At 39.6% G+C, this 27,903-nt stretch overlaps 2 protein-coding genes and 1 pseudogene across 4 annotated transcripts in view; 2 read left to right on the forward strand and 1 right to left on the reverse strand.

Annotated features, from left to right (window-relative positions):
* The window catches only part of LOC101046810 (charged multivesicular body protein 3), a 125,260-nt gene extending 105,552 nt beyond the window's left edge, over positions 1-19,708 (forward strand). For both annotated transcript variants that reach the window (XM_010330363.3, XM_003942525.4), the window contains 3 exons: positions 7,938-8,059; positions 11,051-11,165; positions 13,065-19,708. In XM_010330363.3, coding sequence (XP_010328665.1) covers positions 7,938-8,059; positions 11,051-11,165; positions 13,065-13,210 — 383 coding nt within the window. In that variant the 3' untranslated portion in view covers positions 13,211-19,708. The remainder of the gene's footprint in view (positions 1-7,937; positions 8,060-11,050; positions 11,166-13,064) is intronic.
* Positions 3,161-3,259, forward strand: LOC120362189 (U6 spliceosomal RNA; annotated as a pseudogene).
* Positions 19,709-27,062: 7,354 nt separating the features above from the next.
* The window catches only part of KDM3A (lysine demethylase 3A), a 60,231-nt gene continuing 59,390 nt past the window's right edge, over positions 27,063-27,903 (reverse strand). For both annotated transcript variants that reach the window (XM_003942528.4, XM_074397217.1), the window contains one exon: positions 27,063-27,751. In XM_003942528.4, the coding sequence (XP_003942577.1) occupies positions 27,671-27,751 (81 nt within the window). In that variant the 3' untranslated portion in view covers positions 27,063-27,670. The remainder of the gene's footprint in view (positions 27,752-27,903) is intronic.

The following is a 27,903-nucleotide window of genomic DNA, read 5'->3' on the forward strand; positions in this document are numbered from 1 at the left end:
AGTAATTTCTCTAGAATTTTAAAAGTCCGATCCCCATTAGCAGGCTGGATCCTCAGAAACCCTTCCCTATCCTCTCCAGTCTTACTTCCTACAGAAATACCTTTGCTGAGCTGTTTTCATAGTATTCTTTTGCTTTTTTATGACGGATAAGTAACAGCCACACAATTATTTCTATAACTTCTATACAATTAGTGGTGCAGTCAATAAAGACTCTTACTTTAATAATTCCTTGATATTAAAAGCCATGGAAGAAATTCATCTTAGAACCTAGCCTGAAACGAAATCTTTCCCAGTGAAACAGTGTTGCTTTTACCAGTGAGTGTCCTACAACCCAAAACACGATTAACTTTTGTTTTAGCTGTTGAGATGCTCACAGCTAAACTTAATCTCAGTTGCGGTAGCTTTTATTAGCCTAGGCCATTGATTCTCAACAAGGGGCATTTATTTGGCAGTATTTGGGGCCATTTTTGGTTGTCACAACTAGGAAAAAAAGGGGTGCTGCTACTGGCATCTAGTGGGCAGAAACTGGGGCTGCTGCTAAACACCCTAGAATGCATAAAACAGCTGCCTTCAGCAAAAGAATTACCCAGCCCAAACTGTCAGTAGTGTGGTTGTTGAGATACTCCAGCTCACATTTATGGAATCAACTCACACTTTTGAACTTATTTATTTTATTGTACCTGCATTATATATCTTTTTAATAAACTGCTTCAAGTTATTTTTTTCAAGTGGAGGCATGTAAGTCATAAACATGACTTTAAATTTTGAAAGTTTCTGAAATTTATATGGTTTTAGTATTCTTTTATGACATCCTTTTGGTTTGGGTTCACCATATTATAGAATGTTTGTACTGTCTCCTTTAATTTTTATCTTTCTGTTCATTATTATTTTATGTTAGAGATTTCATTGGAAATCATGACGTACCTTTTACCTGTTTTTTTTTTCTCTTAACCTTGTTACAAGGAAGAGGTGTCTTACTCTCAAGAGATTTTTTACTTTTGAGACGCAAATGTTTTTAATATTCTTTCTCTGAACTTTCATATGTCATTATTATGAAGTGTCATAATATTTCATATTTTTAAATAATCGGATTCATTGTGTTTGAAAATGCTGGTTAAATTGGCTTTAAAAAACCACACTGTTGGTCTATTGCTCTCCTGGGCTGTTAGTTACTACCAATCAGCTGCATGTTTTTGATGCTATTTTTAACATCATTTTTACTTTATTTTATTTTTATTTTTGAGATAGGGTCTGTGGGCTAGTCTGGAGTGCAGTGGTGCGATCATGGCTCACTGTAGCCTCAGTCTCCTCAGCTCGGGTGGTCCTCCCACCTCAGCCTCCTGGCATAGCTGGAACTACAAGCATGAGCCACCTCACCCAGCTAGAGTTGGGGTTTTGGTAGAGATGGGGTTTCACCATGTTGCCCAGGCTGGTTTTGGTCTCCTGTGCTCAAGTGATCCGCCTGCCTGGGCTTCCCAAAGTGCTGGGATTACAGGTGTGAGCCACCACAAATGGCCCTATTTTTATTTGCTAATTTTTAAAAAATTTAACTGTAATTTCCATGAGAGCCTGTGATAGGTAGAGAAAGTTCCATGTTTTTGTTGCTTTGATTATTGGTGTCCAGATTCTTTTCAGAATATTTCACTGGGCTCTACATCTACTGATTATGAAACTAACTTTTTACTTACTTTGCTTCCATCTTTAGTTGTTGATATTATATATAACATGGTCATATTTACAGCAGAAATTGTTTTTCTATGTATAATATCCTCTTTTCATTTGTATCAGGTATGGGGATTTAATGTTACTTTATTTTTATATGTTTTAATGTTTTTTTTTTTTAAATTAAGGTTTGTGTTTTTAGAAAATAGTAGACACATATATATAGTACATGTATTTGCAAGAAATATTACAGAGAGATTCTGTGTACCCTTCATCTAGTTTCCCAGGTTTTTACATGTATCCATAGTTCTTTTTATTGCTGAGTGGTATTCCATTCTGTGGATATACCAGTTTATTTAACCATTCACCCATTGTAGGAGTTCTCAGTTGCTTCCAGTTGTTAGCTATTATGAATAAAGCTGCTGTAAAAGTGTACAGGTTTAAATTCCCACCAGCCAGTGTGTGAGTGATCCTGTTTTTCTGCATCTTCTCAAACATTTGATGTTGTCGCTATTTTTTATTTTAGGCATTTTGATAGGTGTATGGTGCTGATTGTGGTTTTAATTTGCCTTTTCCTAATGGCTAATGATTAGGAACATCTTTTCATGGGCTTATTTGCCACCCATATCTCCTCTTTGGTGAAATGAAACTTCTCTACTTTTCTGTGTCTTTAAAATCTCTTCAATGAAATGTTTAAAAGTTAACCCTTTTCATTATTTTATGTTTATTTATGGTTTTTAATTTCTTTTCCTATGTCAGTTGCTTTGTTTTTGTCACCAGTAAATTGATATTCTGTCTATAATTTAAAATATTGGGAGAATGAGCTCCTATTTCCTTCTCCCCACTTTTTGCCATATAAAATTTTTTTTAAAGAAATGTTCTGGAATTTTTATGATCAATACAAAAGAAGAGAAAAAACATACTTCTGACTCAATACTAAATCTGTCATTCTATGTAGGAACACTTAAGTCTTTATAAAACCATCTCAGTGTTAAATTCATTTATTGTTATTTTTCTTTTTTTTTTTTTTTTTTTTTTTTGAGACGGAGTTTCGCTCTTGTTTATTGTTATTTTTCAACAAATATTTTATTGTCGGCTGTGTCAGGCACAGTGCTAGGCACTGGGAATAAAATAGTGATTCATCCTCCAAATAAAAGGAATCTAGTGGCCGGGTGTGGTGACTCACACCTATAATCCCAGCACTTTGAGAGACTGAGGCAGGTGAATCACCTGAGGTCAGGAGTTCAAGACCAGCCTGGCCAACGTGGTGAAACCCTGCCTCTACTAAAAATACAAAATTACCTGGGTGTGGTGGCACACACCTGTAATCCCAGATACTTGGGAGGCTGAGGCAGGAGAATTGCTTAGAACCTAGGAGGCGGGGGTTGCAGTGAGCCAGCTAAGATCATGCCATTGCGCTCCAGCCTGGGTGACAGAACGAGACTCTGTCTCAAAAAAAAAAAAAAAAAAAAAGGAGAAAGAAAAGAAAAGAAAGCTAGTGCCCTCTTGGGCAGCACATAATACTAAAAATGGAACAATACTGAGAAGATTAATGTGGACCTGCACAAGGATAACTTTCGAAGTATTCCTTTTTTTTTTTTTTTTTTTTTTTTTTTTTTTTTTTTAATTTGTCCACCAAGCCTCTACTGTATGGACTTGTCAGTGAGGCTGGCACTCCACACTGAGGGAGGACCACGTGGAGAGGCCCTGAAGTTGGAGAGAGCCTGAACCAGGGAGATCTGCAGACAGGTCTGGGGTAGGAGTGGCATTTCAACAAAAAGAGATGTGACCAATGAAATGCTGCTCAGTTTATATTATATTCCTCTCCGTGTAACTTTGATCTTTCTAGTTTTAAATGTAGTCAACTAGTTTTTACAATGCTGACTTAGTAATATTTTCTGTAGAATTTCAACCTTTTGGGGGGGATATGGGGAAGGTTTTTTATTATGGTAAAATATATATAACAAAATTTGCCATTTTAACTCTTTTTAAGCATAAAATTTGCATTTTAATTAACATCTTAACTATATAATGATACTTTGAATACTCTGGTCTTTTCAAGATTTTAGGAATTTCAGTTTCAGTCTAACACATGCTTTCTGGGACTTTTTACCATTAAATAATGCTTTGTTTATAGATTGATGGATTCACTTATTCATTCAGCATCTATTTTTTGATTGCCATCTGTGCATCCAGCATATTGTTAACACAGTGGGATGCAGTCACTACCCTGATGCCATTTATATTTTAGTATATAATGTGTGTTCTTGGCTTTTTAATGTGGTATTTTAAGATTAAGCCACACATGCCTATTGAGTGTGAATTGACTTTGGTCTTAATGGGTTTGTACAATGTATTTGAGGACAGTTTTAGTATTTTAAATAGTACCTGAGTTCATTAGAAGGCTATCTGGCAACTCTGTGATTAGAGTTTTGTTCACACTTTAGAATTCATGTTACATACACTTCATAAAATATAATGTATGATATTTTTGCTTTCTTTTGTTGTATTAGCTAAAGAATATGTTCAGCAGCAAATAACAGAAAACTTGAGCACAGTGGCTTATATGATAGCAGAGTTGTGGAACTAGGTCTCTTTTCACCTCTCATTGCCTGTCCCTGCTTTGAGCTGGTTATCTTGTACATGGGACATGGGCTTTCCCATCAGTGCTTTCTGAGTCAGGAGCTGAACAGCAACACACCAAGGTGTAGTCATGCATCCTAACTAGTTCTCACTCATCTGAGACATTCTTAAGATACATGTATAAATTGCTTCAGCAGTAGCACTTTATATTTGTATGTGTGTGAGAATTTACAAAGCTCTTTGACATATGTGATCTCATTCAGTCTCCACAAATAAGGAAAACAATTCAGCTTGCTGAAGATCACAGTCAGGAAGTGGCAGAGCTGGGGTTCAAACCCAGTTATCTCTAGTCCAGGTCATATGTGCACTAAACCCATCAGGCAGGATAAAAGTCCAACGACTCTTTGGCAGGTTGGTTTTATAGATTCTAGAGGGAATGCCTGATGCCAAGTGTTGCTGCAGTGAAGTCTGTCAAGTCTCACCATACAAAATGACAGTCTTGAATACAGATGGCCCTTCTATTATTCTTGATTTCACCTTCAGGGTTTAGTTGTTTTCATTTTTTAGTAAACTTATTTTTTGAGCAGTTTTAGGTTCAAGCAAAATTGAATAGAAAGTATTGAAGATTCCTGTGCCCCTGCCCTCACACGTTTATAGCCTCCATCACCATCAACATCCTACACCAGAGTGGTACATTTGTTACAATCAGTAAACTTCCATTGACACGTCATCATCACCCAAAGTCCATAGTTTACATTAGGATTCACTCTTGGTATTGTACATTCTATGGGTTTAGATACTTTAGGATGATATCCACAATTATAGTATCATATAAAATAGTTTCACTGCTCTAAAAATTCTCTGTGCTCTGTTTATTCATCTTTTTTCTGTACTAACCCCTGATAACCACTGATTCTTTTTTCCTTTTACTGTTTCCATTGTTTTGCCTTTTCTAGAATGTCATACAGTGGGAATATGTAGCCTTTTCAGACTGGCTTCTTTCACTTAGTAATATGCATTTAAGTTTCTTTCTTGTCTTTTCATGGCTTGATAACTCATTTTTTTTTAGCACTGAATAATATTCCACTGTTTAGATGTACCAGTTTGTTTATCCATACACCTGCTGAAAGACATCTTGATTTCTTCCAAGTTTTGGCAGTTATGAATAAAGCTGCTATAAGCTATCTGTGTGCAGGTTTTTCTGTGGATACGTTTTTAATTCATTTGGATAAATACCAAGGAGCACACTTTCTGGATCATATGGTAGGTGTGTGTCTGGCTTTGTCTACCAAAGTGGCTGTATGCTTTTGCATTCCCATCAGTAATGAATGAGAATTCCTGTTGCTGTAAATTCTCACCAGTATCTGGTATTGTCAGTGGTCTGGATTGGGCCATTCTAATTTTTAGTGATATCTTATTGTTGTTTTAATTTACAGTCCCCTACTGACATAAGATATTGAACATCTTTTCGTATGCTTACTTGCCATTTATATTAGTATATCATCTTGGTGAGTTATCTGTTCAGGTCTTTTGCTTTTTTTAAGTTCAGTTATCTTCTCATTATTGAGTTTTAAGAGTTCTTTGTATGTTGCGGATAGCAGTCCTTTATTAGATATGCCTTTTGCAAATATTTTCCTGCAGCTTGTGGCTTGTCTTCTCATTCTTTTGAAGGTGTGACTATTTTTATTATGAAATAATTTTTACCTGCCATACCTTTTTTCCTTTTCCTTTTTAGAACATAGGAAATACATTTTTAAAAATACCTGTCTTAGTTTGTTTTGTGCCACTGTAGCAGACTACCTGAGACTGAGTAATTTATTGAGAGTAGAATTTTATTGCACTTCTGGAGTCTGGGAAGTTCAAGATCAAGGTGCTAGTAGGGTTGGTTGTCTGGTGAGGGCTGCATTCTCAGGAGGGTAGGCATGGTGTGTCCTCCCATGGTAGGAGGAAGGGCAAGGGGGAATGAATTGCCTCCTGAAGGCCCTTTTCTAGGGGTACCTAATTCATTCATGAGGGTGGAACCTCATGGTCTAATCACCTTTTAATACTATCTTAATACTGTCACAGTGGCAATGCCTGAATTTTGGAGAGGACATATTCAAACCATAGCAATCACCTTTGTCTTGAGTTTCAAGTGTACAACATACAGTTAGTCCGGCCTTTTAAAAATCCACTTACCGAATCCATTTTGATTGGTTATCAACTTGAATGTTTTTGTAATAAGTTTTATGTTTATTTTTGCATCCTCTGTTTCCTACAATATTGACTCTTCCTTTCTTGTACCTTCTAATAATCAGAAATTTATACCTTTTTCAAAATACAAATGATTCAGTGTTTAAATACTTCTCTAGTCATACTGTTTTTTCCATGTCTCCCATCTGTTTCCTTCTTTTCACTAATTCAGCTCAAGAAAGTTTATTGAACACATACCATGTTCAGGTACTCTCTCTGGGTTACAGACTCAGGATGCAAATAATAATACAACTTAAAATATGTATAAGGATATATCAGGATGTAAATTATAATACAACTACAGGCTCATGTGGACATCAGACTTTATTAAAAAACTGGATGGAATTTGCTTTATTTTTACCCCTTTCTTCCCATCTGTGTATTATCAATAGTAACTTCTAGCATTCTATAACTTTTTATATCATTTTAATGGCATATGTAATTTATTGCTTATTTCAGCTTCACAGATTCTTAACACTTCCTCTGTCATTCTACTAATATTAATAAATATTTTACTTTCCAATTTCCATGTTAAGAGAAATGAAGTGTTCTCTGCAACTAGCAAACTCCCTTACTCCTTTAAAAAAATCACAGTGCTATAAATGTCAGACAGGCATTTCTCTGGTCACTCTTGTTTTCCCTTAGATGTGAAAGCTTCCTAGGATCTGGATTCCACCAGAGGTGAGTCTGTAGTGACTCCTGGCATAGCCAGGAGGAAAGAGGAAGGAAGTCTGTGAACCAGTTTTAGGGAACAGCTTGTATAAGACAGCTTTCAGAACTTCAAGCCTCACAAAATTCCAAAACAGGTTTGGTTGGTTGCCAACTCTTTGACATGTTAAAGACATTGAGGGTGGGGCAGTGATCTTTTGATACTGCCATGATTTCTTATAAAGAAGATTGTAGTATGCATACAATCTCAGACTACAGAACATTTTTTTCTAGTAAAGAACCACCTCACACTGACACACATACTACATATTCACTCTTATCTATCCTCATTTCTCTTATTTTTCTGAGGACCAGTGATAAGCTGGCTCCATACTGAACAGACACTGTCCAAAGGCTGGTGTATGAGGAGCTCTATTTGGGTCCTAAAGCCTTCTCCTTTCTAATGTGGCCTTTATAAGGTCTGAAGCTGTTCCTCCCATTTGTCGTTTTCCTGGGTGTCATAGTTAACTCCAAGTTGGCTGCTTTTTCTAAAGGTCAAGAGTGGCTTCAGGCTACTCTCCAGATTGGTCAGTTGCTGTGCATGCTCATTGAATTCATATCAGTAGTAACCCAGATAGCATACAATTTAGAAAAGTCAGTCTCTTGGTCAGCTAGAACAATAATTAATTTAAAGGCACACAGGTAACTTTGGGAGTCCATCTGCTGCTGCTCTCATTGGGAATGGCTCATAATTTGGTTCTCTCTTTATTCCATCCTGTTGAACAATCCTGACTGTATCCATTCTCTTTCAGCGGTCTTGCGAGTGGCTGGTTCCCTGCAGAAGAGCACAGAAGTGATGAAGGCCATGCAAAGTCTTGTGAAGATTCCAGAAATTCAGGCCACCATGAGGGAGCTATCCAAAGAAATGATGAAGGTGACCTGGGGCTAGCCCTGCTTCCCTTTCCAAACCCTGGAGTCACTTTAAGCAAGTAGCAGGGGGCTAGGGATAAGGGTGGGTGGGGATGAACAGACTACACCTGCTGGACAGAAATACTGTTAAGGAGTAGCTGTTAACATTGATTGAAACCATTTGAGCTCAGCATGGCAGAGGCTGGGTCAGATTGCCAGAGTGTTCTGTAGAAGAAACAGAAGTTTGCCCAGAGCTCTAGAGAAGGTGGGAGATCCAAGGAGCAACCATTTAGGATCAAGGAAATAAAGTTTGCAGGGTCCAACAAAGGCAAGGAGATGGAAAGAAACTTTATTTACAAAAACAGGCAGAGACCATATTTGGCCTATAGCAGCTACAGTTTGCTGATCCCTGTTTTAAACTAAAAAAGAGAGACTGAGAATCAAATAGAAAGTGTGTAAAAATCTGCCACCCCCAGGATCAGGGTCTGGCAAGGACTTGTACTCGCGGCCTTCAGACAAGGGCAGAGATAAAGAGGGCATTGCTGCTGAGCCCCAGCAGCCACATACTGTCTTATGTCCTAGCCTGTTTTCCTAGCTCTCTTGAGAAGTAGGGATTTTTGTCCTCTTTTTATACAGACAGAAACTGAGCCTTTGGGTCGCCAGGTAGTTTCCCTATGAGTACCATGGTCGTAAGTGAAGATCTGGAATTGGGGCACTGATGTCTGACCTTATCACGTGAGCTGTCACAGAGGAAATGAGGATGGAAGTCCCTCATACAGTTGGTGGTTCATGCTTCAGACCTGTGGCTGACAACCGAGAGTACATACCTCAAATTCTTGTATAGAGGCTGTGCATAGAGATCACCTCCCTCCTCTCAGGGAATTTCATTTATGAACTTGAATTATATACAGGGTTTAGGGCATGGGAGAGAGGGGCTGGAAAAGAAAATTGGCAGAAAAGCAACATAAAAAGCCCAGGCTCCAGGGGGTTTGAATGAGAACTTCTTAGGCAGTAGCAGCAAGGAAGGAACTGGGTCAGGACAGTGTGTCCTTTACAAGTAGTGTGTCTTGCCTTCAAGTTGGTGTTGACTGTTCATCTATAACTGGGTAACAAGATCATTCTTGGAGTGCCTTCAGGCCTTCTTATTTTAACTCATAGAGCCTCTAGGATCTGAGAGGGAAGCCTTTTTTTTTTTTTTTAAAGAATCTAGGATCGGCCAGGCGCGGTGGCTCAAGCCTGTAATCCCAGCACTTTGGGAGGCCGAGGCGGGTGGATCACGAGGTCGAGAGATCGAGACCATCCTGGTCAACATGGTGAAACCCCGTCTCTACTAAAAATAACGAAAAAAAAAAAAAACTAGCTGGGCGTGGTGGCGCGTGCCTGTAATCCCAGCTACTTAGGAGGCTGAGGCAGGAGAATTGCCTGAACCCAGGAGGCGGAGGTTGCGGTGAGCCGAGATCACGCCATTGCACTCCAGCCTGGGTAACAAGAGTGAAACTCCATCTCAAAAAAAAAAAAAAAAAAAAAAAAAAAAGAATCTAGGATCTTTTTCATAATGGTTTCTGAATACTGGGAGTAATACAGATTTGGAGGAAGGCTTCCATGTAGTACGTTATGAAGACCAGTAGGGGCCCAGCTCCTCAAGGGCAGGAACACAATCTTAGTTATTCCGTTTATCCCCAGGCTTATTGTGTGGCACAGAACAGGACTTTGATGAATCGTTATTGGTTGAATGAATAAATAAATGACAACTTCTACCTCCAGAGTGTGAAGGGTTATTACAATTAGGATTCTGGTGGACTCTTTTTAACCAATTAGCAAGCATTTATTGCATTTCTTTTACAGTAGTCCCCAGTACTAAGATGACCCCATTCAGGAGGCCCTAGGGTTCCACCTGGGTGAACATGAATGTGAAGGTATTTGTTTTTTGGTTGGGAAGAAGGGATCTGAGGATGGGCAGAACAGGGTGCTAGTTAGATTCAGGCAGGCAGCCAGAGCTGCCACACATGACCTTCTGCTCCTTGAATCACCAGAACATCAAGGTACAAAGCAAGGGACTTCATTTTTTCAGGTGGCAAGACAGTCAGGATTTTCTTTTTCTAGCAGCTTTGTGGAAACCTGAACCCGTGCCCTCCACCACAGCCACTCAACCCCTTCCTACCTGTTCTGCCCAGGGATGTCAGCAGCCTCTTTGTTGACTTTGGAGGATGCTGTTCTGACTTTTGCTTCAGTAACAACCAACATAGGGCCCTAACTGGGAGTTGAGTAACTGCTGAGCACAAAGACCGCAGGGCCAGGTTGGTTTGGGCCAGTGTTAAAGCCATTTGCCTGTGTCCTGCAGTGGTGCCATACTGCCTTGAGAACAAAGGAGGCTGACTGGCTGGCTCCTGCAGGCTGCCAGGCACAGGACTTCTGGAAAAGTATCTGGCCTTTACCTTCTTGGGTCCAGAAATATTATCTTAGTTCTCCCACTCCTGGGTGATCAGGTTGTGGTTAATAGATCCTTGCAGACCTACCAGATTACCCTATTCTGGCATATGTAACCTGGACAAACCAGAGTCCTCTTCAGGCCTTTTTTGGCTTCTGCCCTGCTGTTGGCATCTACTGCAGCTCCAAACACTTTTCATACCATATTCCAACCCGTGTTCACGGATTATATTTGCAGTGTTAGGGCAGATGCTTCCTAAAACAGCTCTGAAAATACACTCATCTGTCAGTGAGCCGTTTCCCAAGTGCTGCCATTATATTAAGTCTGGGTTACTTTAGGAAGCTCTACTGACAGCCAGTAGCGGCACTTCCTAACCCTAGGCTGTTAAATTTAGAGAGCCTTTTCCCTTTGGAGCTTTTGCATTTCTGCAGAGAGGACACATCCATTGTTTCCTCTGGCCAATTGTCTTGTGTGTAAGTCCTTGAAAGGATGGACTGGACTTAGGAGCTCAGTCTAGGTGATATGTAGGGTGTCTGATGGAAACAGATTTAACAGTTGACTGAAGTGACATATTTATTTTGTGTTTAGGCTGGGATCATAGAGGAGATGTTAGAGGACACTTTTGAAAGCATGGACGATCAGGAAGAAATGGAGGAAGAAGCAGAAATGGAAATTGACAAAATTCTATTTGAAATTACAGCAGGTATGACCATGAGATCCATCTTTTCTCCTCTCCTTTTATGGTTGTTCTTCCTGCATTCACCAGATTAGCTAGTAGCTTTTTCTTTAGGCTTTAACTCCCTTCTACATTTTTAACATTTTAGATTATACAGCTTATTTCTTGAAAAGTAAGCCCAATTTCTATACCCATCTTTTAAAAAACACAAATAATTATTATAATTTTTAGAGTTTTCATGATTTTAAGGGAAGATACTGCTCTCATGTATTGCTGTTGGGATTTTAAATTGGTATAGCCTTTCTTGAAAGGAGTTCGGCTAGTTATTCAAAAGCCCTTGACCTTGCCAGGTGCGGTGGCTCACACCTGTTATCCCAATACTTTGGGAGGCCAAGGCGGGTAGATCAATAGAGCCCAGGAGTTTGAGACCAGCCTGGGCAACCATAGCGAGATCCCCATCTCAAAAAAATATATATTAAAAAAAGTCTTTGACCTAACAGACTGACTTCTGGGAGTTTAAACTAATGAAATAATTAAGAATGTGCTGAAATACTTAAGGATGTAATAGCATTATTTATAATAAAGAAAAGTCTGAAGGCCAGGCACAGTGGCTTATGCCTGTAATCCCAACTTTGTGAGGGAGGCTGAGGCAGGTGGATTGCTTGAGCTCAAGAGCCCAGCCTAGGCAACATGGTTAAACCCTGTCTCTACAAAATAATATAAGAATTAGGTGGTATGGTGGCACACGCCTTAGTCCCAGCTACTTGGGAGACTGAGGAGGGAGGATTGCTTGAGCTAAGGAGGTCAAGGTTGCAGTGGGCCATGATCGCACCACTGCAGTCCAGCCTGGGTGACAGAGTGAGATCCTGTCTCCCAAAAAAAAAAAAAAAAGAATTCAAAACAAGCTAAATGCCTAACAGAATCATTTGTGTTATATTTATTTTAATGGAATACTATATATTGTGATAGATGATATAGAAATATACTCATTAACATGGAAAGATGTTTACAATATGTGAATAAAGCCTTGTTAGTGAAATACATTTGTGTAAAAATATTTGTGTAAAGAATGTCTATAGAAGTTTGGAAGGGAGATGACAAAAATAGTAATCTGTAAGTGATGGTTAATGAATTTTTAAGCTTTATTTTTACTTTTAGATTTTCTTGAGGTTTATGTTTAATAAAGAAAAAATGATGGAGTTTAATTTTTATTTGTTCATTTGTTGGTTTTAAGTTGTTGGGGAAAGGAAGACAGTTACTCCAAGAAAATATTTTGTGGGCCAGGTGTGGTGTCTCACGCCTGTAATCCTAGCAATTTGGAAGGCTGAGGTGGGCGGATCACTTGAAATTGGGAGTTTGAGACCAGCCTGACCAACATGGAGAAACTCCGCCTATACTAAAAATCCAAAAAAATTAACTGGGCGTGGTGGCACATACCTGTAATCTCAGCTACTCCGGAGGCTGAGGCAGGAGAATCATTTGAACCTGGGAAGTAGAGGTTGCAGTGAGCCAAGATCAGGTTATTGCACTCCAGCCTGGGCGACAAGAGTGAAAGTCCATCTCAAAAAATAAATTGATTTTAAAAATATATATAAAACACACAGACACACACACACACATATTAGACACAATTTAGTTTTATTTAGAAAGGAGATTTAAAGTTTTCAGTAGTATTTAGGAATTTAGATTAGGAGCTTCAGGACCAAGATTCTTAAAATCCTTACAGTTACTATGACTTCGGTATCATTACAGGTAGCTATTTGCACATTTCCCAGAGTGAGCAACCCCCCCTCCCCCACCAAAACAGCTTGCTTTACTGTCTCATTTTTGTATCTTTTCAGATTGGTCCAGAAATGAAGGGCAGGGAAGATTGAGGCGCTGCTTCCTTAAGCCAATGTGGTGTTCATCTTTGCTTTTTCTTTTCAGGGGCCTTGGGCAAAGCACCCAGTAAAGTGACTGATGCCCTTCCAGAGCCAGAACCTTCGGGAGCGATGGCTGCCTCAGAGGATGAGGAGGAGGAGGAAGAAGCTCTGGAGGCCATGCAGTCCCGGCTGGCCACACTCCGAAGCTAGGGGCTGCCTACCCACTGGGTGTGCACACACTCCTCTGAAGAGCTGCCATTTTATGTGTCTCTTGCACTACACCTCTGTTGTGAGGACTACCATTTCGGAGAAGGTTCTGTTTGTCTCTTTTCACTCTCTGCCCAGGTTTTGGGATTGCAAAGGGATTGTTCTTATAAAGGTTGCGTAAATAAATGCATCATTTTTAGGAGTATAGACAGAAATATCTTATTCTGGGAAGGGGAGAGAAATCCATCTTCTCGTAAAGCACTTCTGAAAATACAGGTGATTGCCTGAATGTTGAAAGACTCTACTTTTGTCTATGAAACACTATATAAATGGATTTTAATAAATTTTTGCTATAGCACTTGGCCTCATTGTAGATTGCCCTGTGCAGTGAACTTTCAAGGTGTTGGCTGCCTCAGTACCTTGAAGTGAAAAGATTGTTTCATTTGTTGGGCATGCAAAGAGAATTGCTATAGCCAGGCATATGGGATTTGGAAGCTCAGCAGAAATGACTTCTGCTCTGTGGATGCTGCTCCCCAGCTTTCACAGATGTGGTATGGTAGCCATTCTTTTATCTGTTTAACCAAAAGGATGCTTGGGAATTGTGCTGCTTGACTAGTTGGCTGGTGGCTGTATTATGTCCTGCGGTGTGTATGTGGTTCTGTTTAAAGCTTCTGTCCCTTCCCTCCCATTGCAAGTTGTACCTAGATCAGACAGCTGTAGGACTAGGTCTCTTTCACCTCTCAATGCCTGTCCCTGCTTCAAGCTGGTTGTCTTGTGCATGGGACATGGGCCTTCCCATTGGTGTTTTCTAAAGTCAGGAGCTGACCAGGAGCACACTAAGGTGTGGCCATGCATAATAACCAATACTCATCTGGGACATTCTTAAGATACATCTATAAATCATTTAGGCAGTAGCACTTGTATGTGTGTGAGATTTTACAGAGCTCTTTGACATGTGATCTCATTTATTCTTTACAAATAAGGAAAACAGCTCAGTTTGGGAACTATCAGAGCTGAGATTCAAACCCAGATCCTCTGGTCCAAGTTGTTTGTGCACTGAACTAATCAGGCAGGAAAAAAGCCCAGCCACTGTCTCACAGATTGGTTTTTGTATATTCTGTAGCAAAATCCTGTCTTATTGTACAAAATGGCAATCTTGGCTGGGTGCGGTGGTTCATGCCTATAATCCCAGCACTTTACAAGGCTGAGGCAGGAAGCTCTCTGGAGAACAAGAGTTCAAGACCAGCCTGGGCAACATAGCAAGATCCTGTCTCTATAAAAACAAAAAACAACAAAACTCATTCTTGAATCCAGAGGACCCTCCTATTACTCTTGATTTCATCTTTATAGTTTAAAAAAATTTTTTAATAAAGTATTTTTTTTAATCAATTGTAGGTTTACAGCAAAATTGAATGAAAAGTAGAGATTTCTCTTATATCCCCTGGCCTCACATATGCATAGCCTCCCACCACTATCAATATCCCACACCAGAGTGGTACATTTGTTACAATCAATAAACCTCCACTGACACATCATTATCACCCAAAGTCCATAGTTTACATGAGGATTCATTCTTGGTGTTGTACATTGTATGGGTTTGGACAAATGTGTAATCATAATCACAATTACAGCATCATACAGAATAATTTAACTGCCCTAAAACTTGTCTGTGCCTCACCTGTTCATCCCTTCCTTCTATGATGCCCTGGCAACCACTTTTTTTTTTTTTAACAATTATTTGAGGTTCAGGGGTACATGTGCAGTTAAACTCATGACAAGAGGGTTTATTATACAGATTATTTAGTGACCCAGTATTCAATAGTTATTTTTCTGCTCCTGTCCCTTTTCCCACCGTGTACCCTCAGGTAGGCTCCAGTGTGTTATTCCTTTGTGCCCATGTTACCATTTAACTCCCACTTATAAGTGAGAACATGTAGTGTTTGGTTTCCTGTTCCTGTGTTAGTTTGTTAAGGATAATGCCTCCAGCTCCATCCATGTTCCTGCAAAGGACATGAACTCATTCTTTGGCAGCCACTTTTTACTGTTTCTATAATTTTGCGTTTTCTAGAATGTTATATTGGAATCATATAGTATGTAGCCTTTTCAGACTGGCTCCTTTCACTTAGTAATATGCAATTAAGGTTTCTTCATGTCATTTCATGGCTTAATAGTGCATTTATTTTTAGCATTGAATAATACTCCATTGTCTAGATGAACAATTTATCCATTCACCTCTTGAAAGACTTCTTGGTTGCTTCCAAGTTTTGGCAATTATGAATAAAGCTGTTGTCTACATCTGTTTGCAGGTTTTTCTATGGGCATGTTTTCAATTCATTTGAGCTTCAGCGCTAGATCATATGGTTTGTCTCATTTTATGAGACTGTCAAAGTGACTGTACCATTTGCATTCCCATGAGCAGTTAAGGAGTTCCTGTTGCTCCATGCCCACACCAGCATTTGGTGGTATAAGCATTCTGGGTTTTGGCTATCCTAATAGTTGTGTGGTGGTACCTGATTGTTTGATGTTTGCAGTCCCCTCATGACATGTTAAACATCTTTTCATATGCTTGTTTCTTGGTGAGTTGTCTGTTCAGGCCTTTCGCCTGTTTTTTTAATTGGGTGTTTCTGATTATTGAATTTTAAGTGTTGTCTATTTTGGATAACAGTCCTTTATCAGATGTGCCTTTTGCAAATATTTTATCCCAGTCTGTGGTCTGTCTTTTCGTTATCTTGACAGTGGCTTTCACACAGAAGTTTTTATTTTTATTGAAATCCAGCTTCTCTGTGTTTTTTCATGGATTTTGCCTTAGTGTTGTATTTTAAAAAATTATCGCCAAACCCACAGCCATCTAAATTTTCTCTCGTTATCTTCCAGGAGTTATAGTTTTGTGTTTTACATTTTACATTTAGGTCCATGATCTACTTTGAGTTAATTTTATTGAAATTAACTTTTAAAGTCTGTGTCTAGATTGAGATTTCTTTTTTTTTTTTTTTGCATGTGGTTGTCCAGTTGTCCAGCACCATTTGTTGATGTTGAAAAAACTCTGAGAGCTGGGTGCAATGGCACACGCCTGTAATCCCAACACTTTGGGAGGCTGAGGTGGGTACACAACCTGAGGTTGGGAGTGCAAGACCAGCCTGACCAACATGGAGAAACCCCGTCTCTACTAAAAATACAAAATTAGCCTGGCATGGTGGCACATGCCTGTAATCCCAGCTACTTGGGAACCTGAGGCAGGAGAATTGCTTGAACGTGGGAGGCAGAGGTTGCAGTGAGCCGAGATCATGCCATTTGCACTCCAGCCTGGGCAACAAGAGCGAAAGTTCGTCTCAAAAAAGACAAGACAAGACTTTGAGAAGATATCACGCTGTTGACCCACACTGGAGTGGAGTGATGCCAACTTGGCTCACTGCAACTTCTGCTTCCTGGGTTCAAGTGATCCCGCTCCTGTGCATGCTACCATGCTCAGCGAATTTTTAAAGGTATTTTTTTAGAGATGAGGACTCAACTATATTGTCCAGGCTGGTCTCAAACTCCTGGATTTAAGTGATCCTTCCTCCTTGGAAGTGCTGGGATTACAGGCATGAGCCACCGCACCCAGCCAAGACTGTTTTCTCCATTGTATTGCATTTGCTTCCTTGTTTAAGATCAGTTGACTATATTTGGGTAGGGTTATTTCTGGGCTCCCTATTCATTTTCGGTGATTATATCTATCCTTTCACTATTACCACCCTGATTATTGTAGCTTTATAGGGAGTCTTAAAGTTGGCTAGTATCAGTCTTCTGACCTTTTTCTCTTTCAGTATTGTGAATATTGTGCCAGCTATTCTGGGTCTTTTGCCTTTCCATGTAAGCTTTGGAGTCAGTTTGTCAAGATCCACAAAGTAACTTGCTGGGTTTTATTGAGATTGCAAAAACTGACATACAACAATCCCAGGTTATTGTTTTATGATAGCCCTAATCCAGCTAGTTTCTTCACAAGATGACGTTGGAATTACGGGAGGCTCATAATCCTGAGTATTTTTTATGTGGATAATTAAACTTTATCTGGATGGACGGTTGGATAGCCACAATAGTGATAACTGCTCTTCTAGACATTCAAATAAAATGATTAGACAAATGTTTTAATCTTTGAAGAGGTCATGTTTTTTCCATTCGTGCTCTCAGGTAAGAAAAGAGCACTGATGGTTCATGCATTCGTGGGCACTGATATGATTTGGCTCTTGCCCCCACCCAAATCTCATGTTGAACTGTGATCCTGAGTGTTGGAGGTCGGGCCTAGTGGGAGGTGATTGGATCACAGGGGTGATTTCCCCCTTGCTGTTCTCACGACAGTGAGTTCTCATGAGATCTGGTTGTTTAAAGTGTGTAGTACTTCCCCCGACTTTGCTTGCTCTCTCCCACTCTGCCATATGAAGAAGGTGCTTGCTTCTCCTTCGCCCTTCCACCATGACTGTAAGTTTCCTGAGGCCTCCCAGCCATGCTTCCTGTACAGCCTGCAGAACTGTGAGTCAGTTAAACCTCTTTTCTTCATTAATTACCCAGTCTCAGGTAGTTTTTTATAGCAGTGTGAGAACGGACTAATACAGAGAATTGGTACCAGAGAAGCAGGGCATTGCTACAACAATACCTGAAAATGTGGACGCGACTTTGGAACTGGGTAATGGGCAGAGGTCGGAACAGTTGAGAGGGCTCAGAATAAGACAGGGAGATGATGGAAAGTTTGCAACTTCCTAGAAACTTATTGAATGGTTGTGCCAAAGTGCTGATAGTGATACTGACAGTGAGGTCCAGGCTGAGTTGATCTCAGATAGGAGATGAGAATCTTAATCAGAACTCGAGTGAAGGTCACTCTTGGCTATACTTTAGTAGAGACTGGAGGCATCGTGCCCCTGCTCTAGAGATGTGTGGAACTTTGAACTTGAGAGATGACTTAGGGCATCGGGCAGAAAAAATTTCTAAGCAGCAAAAGGTTAAAAGATGTGGCCTGATTGCTTCTAAAAGCCTATTTTCATTTGCATGAACAAAGAAATGACCTTAAATAACTTACATTTAAAAATATATAAGTTTGGAGAATTCGTAGCCCAACCATGTGGTAAAAAAGAACCCATTTTCTGGGGAGGAATTCAAGGCTGCGGAAATTTGCATAAGAAGAACTTCATGTTAATAGTCAAGACAACGGGAAAAATGTCTCCAGAGCATTTCAGTGACCTTCACAGCAGCTCATCCTATCACAGGTCTGGAAGCCTAGGATGGAGAATTGATTTTGTGGGCCAGGCCCAGGGCCCCACTGTTCTGTGCAGCCTTGGGATGTGGCACCCTGCATCCCAGCCACTCCAGGTCCAGCTGAGACTAAAAGGGGCCAAGGTACAGCTTGGGCTGCAGCTTCAGAGAGTGCAAGCCCCAAGCCTTGGTAGCTTCCATGTGGTGTTAGGTGGGTGTGCAGAAGACAAGAGTTGAGGTTTGGGAATCTCCACCTAGATTTCAGAGGATGTATGTATGGCAACGCCTGGATTTCCAGATAGATGTTTGCTGCAGGGGCAGAGCCCTCATGGATAATCTCTACTAGGGCAGTGTGGAGGGGAAATGTGGGGTTGAGGCCCACACACCGAGTCTCCACTGGGCACTGCCTAGTGGAGCTATGAGAAGAAAGCCACAATCCTCCAGACCCCAGAATTGTAGATCCACTGGCAGCTTGCACTGTGTGCCTGTAAAAGCTGCAGGCACTTAACGACATCCCGTGGAAGCAGCTGTGTGGGCTCTGCCCAGCAGAGCCACAAAGGCAGAGCTGCCCAAGTCCTTCAGAGCCCACCCCTTGTGTCAGTGTGGTCTGTATGTGAGACATGGGAGTCAAAGATCATTTTGGAGGTTGGAGATTTAATGACTGGCCTACAGGGTTTTGGACTTCCATGGGGCCCATGGCCCCTTTGTTTTGGCTGATTTCTCCAGTTTGGAATGGGAGCATTTATGCAATGCCTGTATCCCCATTGTATCTTGGAAGTAACTAACTTGTTTTTGATTTTACAGGATTATAGGAGGAAGGGACTTGGCTTGTCTCAAGTCAGAGGAGACTTTTGACTTGGACATTTGAGTTAAGACTTTGGGGTGCTGTTGGGAAGGCATGATTGTGTTTTGAAATGTGAAGACATGAGATTTGGGAGGAGCCAGGGAAGAATGATACGGTTCCCCACCCAAATGTCACGTTGAATTGTGATCCTGAGTGTTGGAGATGGGGACTGGTGGGAGGTGATTGGATCATGGGGGGACAGATTTTCCCCTTACTGTTCTCACGATAGTGAGTTCTCATGAGATCTGGTTGTTTAAAGTGTGTAGTACTTCCCCCCACTTTGCTTGCTCTCTCCCACTCTGCCATGTGAAGAAGGTGCTTGCTTCTCCTTCGCCCTTCCACCATGACTGTAAGTTTCCTGAGGCCTCCCAGCCATGCTTCCTGTACAGCCTGCAGAACTGTGAGTTAATTAAATCTCTTTTCTTCATAAATTATTCCAGTGTCAGGTAGTTCTTTATAGCAGTGTGAGAATGGACTAATGTACACATCACTGGAGACAAAGTGAGTCAGACACTTAGTCCTAGAAGGGTGTATGATGTGAAAGGCAAATAATGGTTGTACAGACCTGCAATCAAACTTTCTCAATCTTCAGGTACTCAACTTGGGTCCGGCAATAACAGCATCAGCTCTCACTCTCCCCTCCCCTCATCTCACTCTAAACACATATAGGATCTACCTGGTGCCCTAATTTTAAAACCATTTATTCATTTCCAAGGGCACTCAAACTATCATTTCATATCACCATCTCATTTTTGGTTCGAAACATAGCTTTTTAAAAATAACTTTTCGGCTTGAGGTGGAAACCTAGCCATTCACTCCAGGTAACCTGACCATCCCTGTCCCATCTCTTCTATAAAAGATGTCTTCAGAACACTTAGCAGTTATACAGCTCACATGGCCTTAGGCACCTTGGTTTTATGTATTTCCAGGTGTTGTTTGTCCTGGAGAGATGGGGTTCTGACTCATTTGTTTCCAAATAGTACTAGTTGTGTCTGCTTTGGGCCTTTCTCCAACCCCACAATGGACAAATCGTACAGCTTTCAAAGCCTTGATTAACTGGGACCATTTTCCTTGTCCTACTCTAGTGACAGGTGCTGTTCAAATGCTAATCTTTAATATCAATAAGAAAATGATCTTAGGGTAAAATAAAACTGGGAAATGTTTGGTTAAACATAAAACAGGTTTCTTTAGAATTTTTCCAGGGCTTTCATATGCTTTTTCCAAATTTATTTGACTGAGTTTTCTTTTGAGACATCAGAATTAACATACCCTAGCCACTAAACAGTCTCAGAAATACAGATCTAAGCCATAGTGGGGAAATACCTTGTTTTAGGGCAAGGAAGTTCTTTCCTGTACATAATCATAGTTTCAAAAATAGCTTTATAGAGTATCAGCCAGATGTTGAAGTAGACAGCTTGAAATACCTATCCTTCCAGAGAGGAAAACCCCTGAACCCACTTTGTCAGAGCTCCGGAAAACAAAGGTTACCTTAAAGCAACCAAGTAAATGCTTAACTAAGAAAAAGGAGAAAGCTTTGTATCATTTTTACTTGCCCTTTCCCCAACCCCTCCCAGCATGGCAATGGTCTTCAATACAGCAGCCCACATTTTCAATGTGGGACCCTAGTCCTTGGTTACAGAGAGAAAAAGCAGGCCTTATTCATGAGTTGTATGTGTCTGCCCTAAACCTGTCTGGGAGACTAACACAAGGTGCTCATCTCTGGTTTCCCTGATAACCTTCTTGGCAGAAAAGCTGCAGGTATTGCTTGAAAACACTGTAAGGCAATCAGAAACAAAGTACACCTTTGACCTGAGGTGAACGATACAACAGACTGCCGAAAAGCTGGGGAGATAAAAGAAACTATGGACAAATGAAACCAGGAAAACACTGAACAAAATGAGAATATCAATACAGAGACAGAATGTATAAAATAAAATCACACAGACTCTGGAGCTCAAATGTATACTAACAAATTAAAAATACATTAGAGGGGTTCAACAGCAAGTTTGAGCAGATACAAGGAGTAATCAGCAAACTTGAAACTAGAATTTAAAAAATCCAGTCTGAGGCTGGGCAGGTGACTCATGCCTGTAATCCCAGCACTTTGGGAAACCAAGGTGGGAGAATTGCTTGAGCACAGGTGTTTGAAACTAGCCTGGGCACCATGGCAAGACCCTGTCTCTACAAAAAATAAAAAATTAGCCAGGCATGGTGGCACATGGCTGTAGTTCCTAGCAACTAGGCTCAAATGGGAGAAGGATTGCTTCAGCCTGGGAGGTTGAGGTTTCAGTGAGCCATGATCATGCCACTGCACTCCAGCGTGGGTACAGAATGAGACCGTGTCTCAATCAATCAATCAATTCAGTCTAAGGAACAGAAAAAGAGTGCAGAAAAGCCAAGGGACTTGTGGAAGACCTTCAAACTCACCAACATACACATTATGGCAGTATCAGAAAAGAGACAAAAAGACGATTTGAAGATATAATGGCTGAAAACTTCCAAAATCTGAAAGATGAGAATCTGTACATCCAAGAAAATTAATTCCAAACAGTATAAATCTGAAGGGATCTACAATGAGACACATGATAGTCGAACTAAAAAAAAAAAAAAAATCAGCAAGAGAGAAGTGACTCATTATGTACAAGGGATACTCAATAATACTAATCTAAGTTCTTATAAGAATCCGTCAAGGGCCAGAAGGCAGTAAGGACAACACATTAAGGTTGTCGGGGGGAAAGCTGTCAATGAAGAATTATATTCCAGGGATACTATCCTTCAAGAATGAGGAGAAACTAAGACATTCCCTGAAAAGCAAAAATGAAGGAAGTTTGTTTCTAGCAGACCTGCCATACAATAAATGCTAAAGCGAGACCTTAAGGCTGAAATGAAACAACACTAGACTAACTTAAAGTCATACAAAAAGGCAATAATTAAGAGCACCAATAAAGGTAATTCCAAATAAATATGAAAGCCAGTTACACTTCTGGTAATTCATTTTTTTTCCTATTTTTTGCCTTAAGGCAAATATGGACACAATGTATAGAGATATAATCTGTGACAATAACACTAGAAATAGGGAAGGATGAAGATGTATAGGAGCAGAGTTTATGTATACCATTACAGTTTATAAGCCAGGTGCAGTGGCTTACACCCATAATCTTAGCACTTTGGGAGGCTGAGGTGGGTGGACTGCTTGGGCCCAGGAGTATGAGACCAGACTGGGCAACAGTGAGACCTCATCTCTAGAAAAAAATTAAAAAATTAGCCAAGTGTGGTGATACATGCCTGTAGTCCTAGCTGCTCAGGAAGCTGAGGTGGGCGGATCACTTGAGACCAGGTGGCAGATGCAGTGAGCCAAGACTGCGCCACTGCACTCTAGCCTGGGTGACACAATGAGGCCCTGTCTCAAAAACAAGAAAAACTCCCAAAGTTTGTGAAGCTTAAGATGTTAACTGTAGTTCCTGAGGGAATAACCAAGAAAATAAAAATATATACAAGAGGGAAGAAAAGGGGAATCAATGATACAGTATAAAATTTCAACTAAATATGAAATAAAGCAGTAATGGTGGGACCATAACAAAAAGCAAATAAAACATACAGAAAACAGCTAAAAAGCAGAAGTCAACTAATTACTCCAATATAAATGCATTAAACTCTCCAATTAAAAGGCACATCAAATAGATAAAAAACATGATCTAGCTCTATGCTGACAATTTAGATACAAAGAAAAAAAAAGTAAAAGGTTGGAAAACAACCTATAGAAATGGTAACCACGAGAAAACTGGGGTATCTATATAATTATCAGACAAAACAGATTTCAGTTTAAGATTTCAAGACACCAAAGAAGGACATTATATGTTGATAATAGGACCAATCCATTAAGATATAATAATTATATATATGCATCTAAAACAGAACTTCCAAAAGATACAAAGCAAAAATTGCCAGAATTTAAGACAGAAATAGTTCTACAGTAGTAACTGCAGACTTCAATATCCCTCTTTTAATAATGAACATAACCAGCCACAACATCAATAAAGAAACAGAGGACTTGGATGACACTATATACCAAATAAACCCAAAAGACATACAGAATGACCTACCCAACAACAGCAGAATATCCAGTGTTCTCAAATGCAAATGGGCCATTCTCCAGCATAAACCATATGGCCACAAAACAAGTCTCAAGAAATTTAAAGACTGAAATTATACGAAGTATCTTTGCCAACCAGGATGGAATAAAATTAGAAATCAGTAACAGAGGAAAACTAAAAAACTCACAGATACGTGGAAATTTACACAATCTTAAGGAAAGGGTCAAGGAAGGAAATCACAAGGGAAATTAGAAAATACCTAAGACAAATGAAAATGAAAACATGCCAAAACATAGGGGATGCAGCAAAAACAATGCTCAGAGGGAAATTAATGGCTATAATACCTACATTGAAAGAGAAAAATGATTTCATATCAGTAATTGTCATAGTCCATTCAGACTCCTGTAACAATATACTTTAGACTGGGTAATTTAAAAAAACCAAATTTATTGCTCACAGTACCAGAGGTTTTCCAGAGGCTGGAAAGCACAAGATCAAGACAGCAGCAGATCCGGTGTCTGGGAGGGCTTGCCCTCTGCTTCATGGATGGTGCCTTCTAGCTGTGTCTTAACATTTCCAAAAGGTTAGGGGAACCTGCTCGAGCCTCTTTGATAAGGGCCCTAATCCCACTCATGAAGGTGAAGCCCACATAACTTATTTCCCAAAGGCTCCACCTCTTAGTACTATTACATTGGGTATTGATTCCAATATATGAATTTTGAGAGTCAACAACATTCAGACCATAGCAGAGAAGTAAACTAAACCTATCAGAGCTATCAGAAGGACAGACATACAAAGATGTCTGTATGACAGACATCTTTATTTAGAGCAGAGATAAATGAAACTGGAAACAAAAAAAAGTACAGAAAATCAACAAAATTATAAGACAATTCTATGAAAATGTCAACAAAATTAACAAACCTAGAGGTAGACTGACTTTAGGGGGTTGAGGATGAGGGCAGAAGATACCAAAATAAGATATGAAATAGGAGAAATTGCCACCAACTTAGAGAATGTTATAAACAATTGTATCTCAATATATCAGCAATACCATCAGGGTATTGCTGATATATTGAGATACCAATGTCAGACAAAGATACCACAAGAATACAACAACAATCCCTTATGGTTACAGATGCAGACATCCTCAAAGTACTACAAAACCTAATCCAGTGGCCTATTAAATGGACTATACACCACTACCAAGTGAGATTTATCCTAGGAATACACAGGTGGTTCGACATATGAAAATTATTCAATATAATATGCCATATTAATAGAATGAAGAGGGGAAGAAAAACCATATGATTTCTACTGTTGTGGAAAAAACATTTGACAAAATCCAACACTTTCAGGATTAAAGAAAACAATAAAAACTTAAGAAATAGAAGAGAACTTCCCTTAACAGTATAAAGGCCATAGATGAAAAATACACAGCTAAATCACTCTGACAAATGTTGCTGGGAAAACCGGATATCCATATCCAAAAAAAAAAAAAAAAAAAAAAAAAAAAATGAAGTTGAACCTTTACCTTATACCATATTTAAAAATCAACTCAAAATAAGTCAAAGACTTAACTTAAGAGCTAAAAATTTAAAAGACAAGGATGCCCACTTTTACTACTTTTATTCAACATGGAACTGAAAATTCTAGGCAGTGCAATTAGGCAAGAGAAAAAGTACCCAGATTATATACAGGAATACGTAAAATTATTCCTGTTCACAAATGGCATGATCTTATATGTATAGTTGCAAAATATAAATCAATGTCAAAAATCAGTTGCATTTATAATGCTAGCAATGAATACAAAAAGGAAAATCATTTATCATAGCAAAAAAAAAAGGAATAAAATACCTAGGAATAAATTTAACCATGAAGGTACCAAACTCGTACCACTGAAAACTACAAAACATTGCTGAAAGAAATTAAAGACGACACCAATAAATGGCAACACAACATCCCATGCTCATGGAATGCAAGAAATTGATTGTTAAGATGACTCACTACCCAAAGCAACATACAGGTTCAATGCAATCTCTATCAATACCCAGATGGTGGTTTTTGCAAAAATAAAAAAAAAATCCCAAAATTCATATGGAATTTCTAGGGATCCTGACTAAAACAATCATGCAAAAGACCCAAGTTGGAGAACTCACAGTTCTTGATTTTAAACCTTACTACAAACTTGCAGAAATCAAAACAGTGTAGTATTGGCAGGTACACAGACCAATGGAATATGAAAGCCTAGCAATATGCTTTCCCATCTATGCTCAGTTGATTTTTAATTAGAGTGCCAAGACCATACAATGCGGGAAAGAAGAGTGTTTGACAAATGTTGCTGGGAAAACTGGACATCCATGTTCAAAAAAATGAAGTTGAACAACCTTGTGCCATATTTAAAAGTCAACTCAAAATAGATCAAAGACCTATATTAAGAGCTAAAATTTTAAAACTCCTGGAAGAAAACATTAGAGCTGGCAGTGACTTCTTAAATTTACTACTCTGGCCTCCTACTCAGCTCACAAGTTAAAACTCAGGTTCTAGGCCTTGTCTATATACTCCCTGATTTCAATGTTTAATTCCTTTTTTTAAAAAAATTAAGTGCGGCAAGGCACAGTGGTTCACACCTGCAATCCTAGCACTTTGGGAGGCTGAGGCGGGTAGATCATGAGGTCAAGAGATGGAGACCATCCTGGCCAACATGGTGAAACCCCATCTCTACTAAAAATACAAAAATTAGCCAGGCATGGTGGCACACGCCTGTAGTCCTAGCTACTCGGGAGGCTGAGGCAGAAGAATTGCTTGAACCCAAGAGGCGGAGGTTGCGGTGAGCCGAAATCATGCCATAGCACTCTAGCCTGGGTAACGAGAGCAAAACTCCGTCTCAAAAAAAAAAAAAATAAATAAATAAATAAATGAAAGAGTGGCCTAGGAGAATTAGTGGGCTGTAGAAAGGCACTTCTTGCTGGGCATGGTGGCTCAAGCCTGTAATCCCAGCACTTTGGGAGGCCGAGGCGGGTGGATCACGAGGTCAAGAGATTGAGACCATCCTGGTCAACATGCTGAAACCCTGTCTCTACTAAAAATACAAAAACTCAGCTGGGCGTGGTGGTGCGTGCCTGTAATCCCAGCTACTCAGGAGGCTGAGGCAGGAGAATTGCCGGAACCCAGGAGGCGGAGGCTGCGGTGAGCCAAGATTGTGCCATTGCAATCCAGCCTGGGTAACAAGAGCGAAACTCTGTCTCAAAAAAAAAAAAAAAAAAAAAAAGCACTTCTTCATGAACCGTATTCCTATACAGAGATGATTATTTTAGGTAGTACTGTCCTAAAACTTAAAATAATTTCATTTTCCTTCATAAACTTACATTATGAAGGGTCAGAAGACAAAGTGTTTCATTACTTACCTTTTTAGAACCATTTAACCTGGCACTATTTGGTTTCTTGGTTAATTCCTGTTTCTAAATTTAATTAATTCGTGGTACTTCTTTGCAAAACTGTGACACAGTTTCCACCTGGGTGAGCAGAAATTTCCATGTTAGCTTTGTAATAATCACTAAGAAATCACTAATCACTACAGCATCTGATTTTTTTGCTTTTAAGAAGAGTTCTTGGAGCAGTCCCTTATATACCTGCATTTGATGAAAGTTGTGTTGAAATCACAATGAGAGGATAATGCCAATAAACTGAGCCAAAGTATTATATGAATATTTTAATGCAAAATGCTTACCACTTAAAATTAGCAAAGCTTCATTTAAATTAAAATTCCATTGAACTAAAGATGGTTAACCCCAAGAAATTGTACAGTAGTTGATTTCTGCTATATAATGCCAGTCCTATGCCATACAATAAGAACTGCAACATTAGCTGTCACTTCTTCCATTGCTCTTTTGGACCCTAAGGGATGAGGGAGAGGGGACTCAGACACAAAACAAAATACAACCCAAATAAACTGTGCAGTGATTCCTAATAGTTATAAACCCAATTTGACTAAGCTGTCCAGATAGATGGGGAATAACTGCAGGTATTGTTCCAGAGCTGATAAGAGGTTTTGTTTTTACACCCTGGTAAAAGTTCTGTACTAGGTGAGAAGTCACAGTTTAAGGATGCATGTTCTGTAAATAGTTACTACATATACACATTTACTGTCTGTAAACACTAGAAATATACATTAGACAGAGTACCCTCACAAGTCAGGTACATTTTAAAAAAGAAGATGAGGTAACATGAATCTCAAAGTCCACAGGAATCCTGCCTGAAGAGTTTGAACAGCTGCCTGTAATTCATTTCCAATGTGCAGGGAGATTAAGGTTTGCCAAAACTGGATTCACTGGCTTTCAGCATAGCAACTGCATCTTTCACTGCATGGTAGATAACATTCTTCACCTAAAAAGAATGGGAGAGTATATGGGCATTTTACATTTAAATCTAAAATCTATCACTAAGAATAAACTTCCTCCTACCAATTTTATTACCTGCTCTTAGAATTTAAAATTCAATATAAAATGTCAACACTGCAAAGGCCCCTGGGCTCCTTC

This window comes from Saimiri boliviensis, chromosome 1 (genome assembly GCF_048565385.1).
Source record: "Saimiri boliviensis isolate mSaiBol1 chromosome 1, mSaiBol1.pri, whole genome shotgun sequence".
NCBI lineage: Eukaryota > Metazoa > Chordata > Mammalia > Primates > Cebidae > Saimiri > Saimiri boliviensis.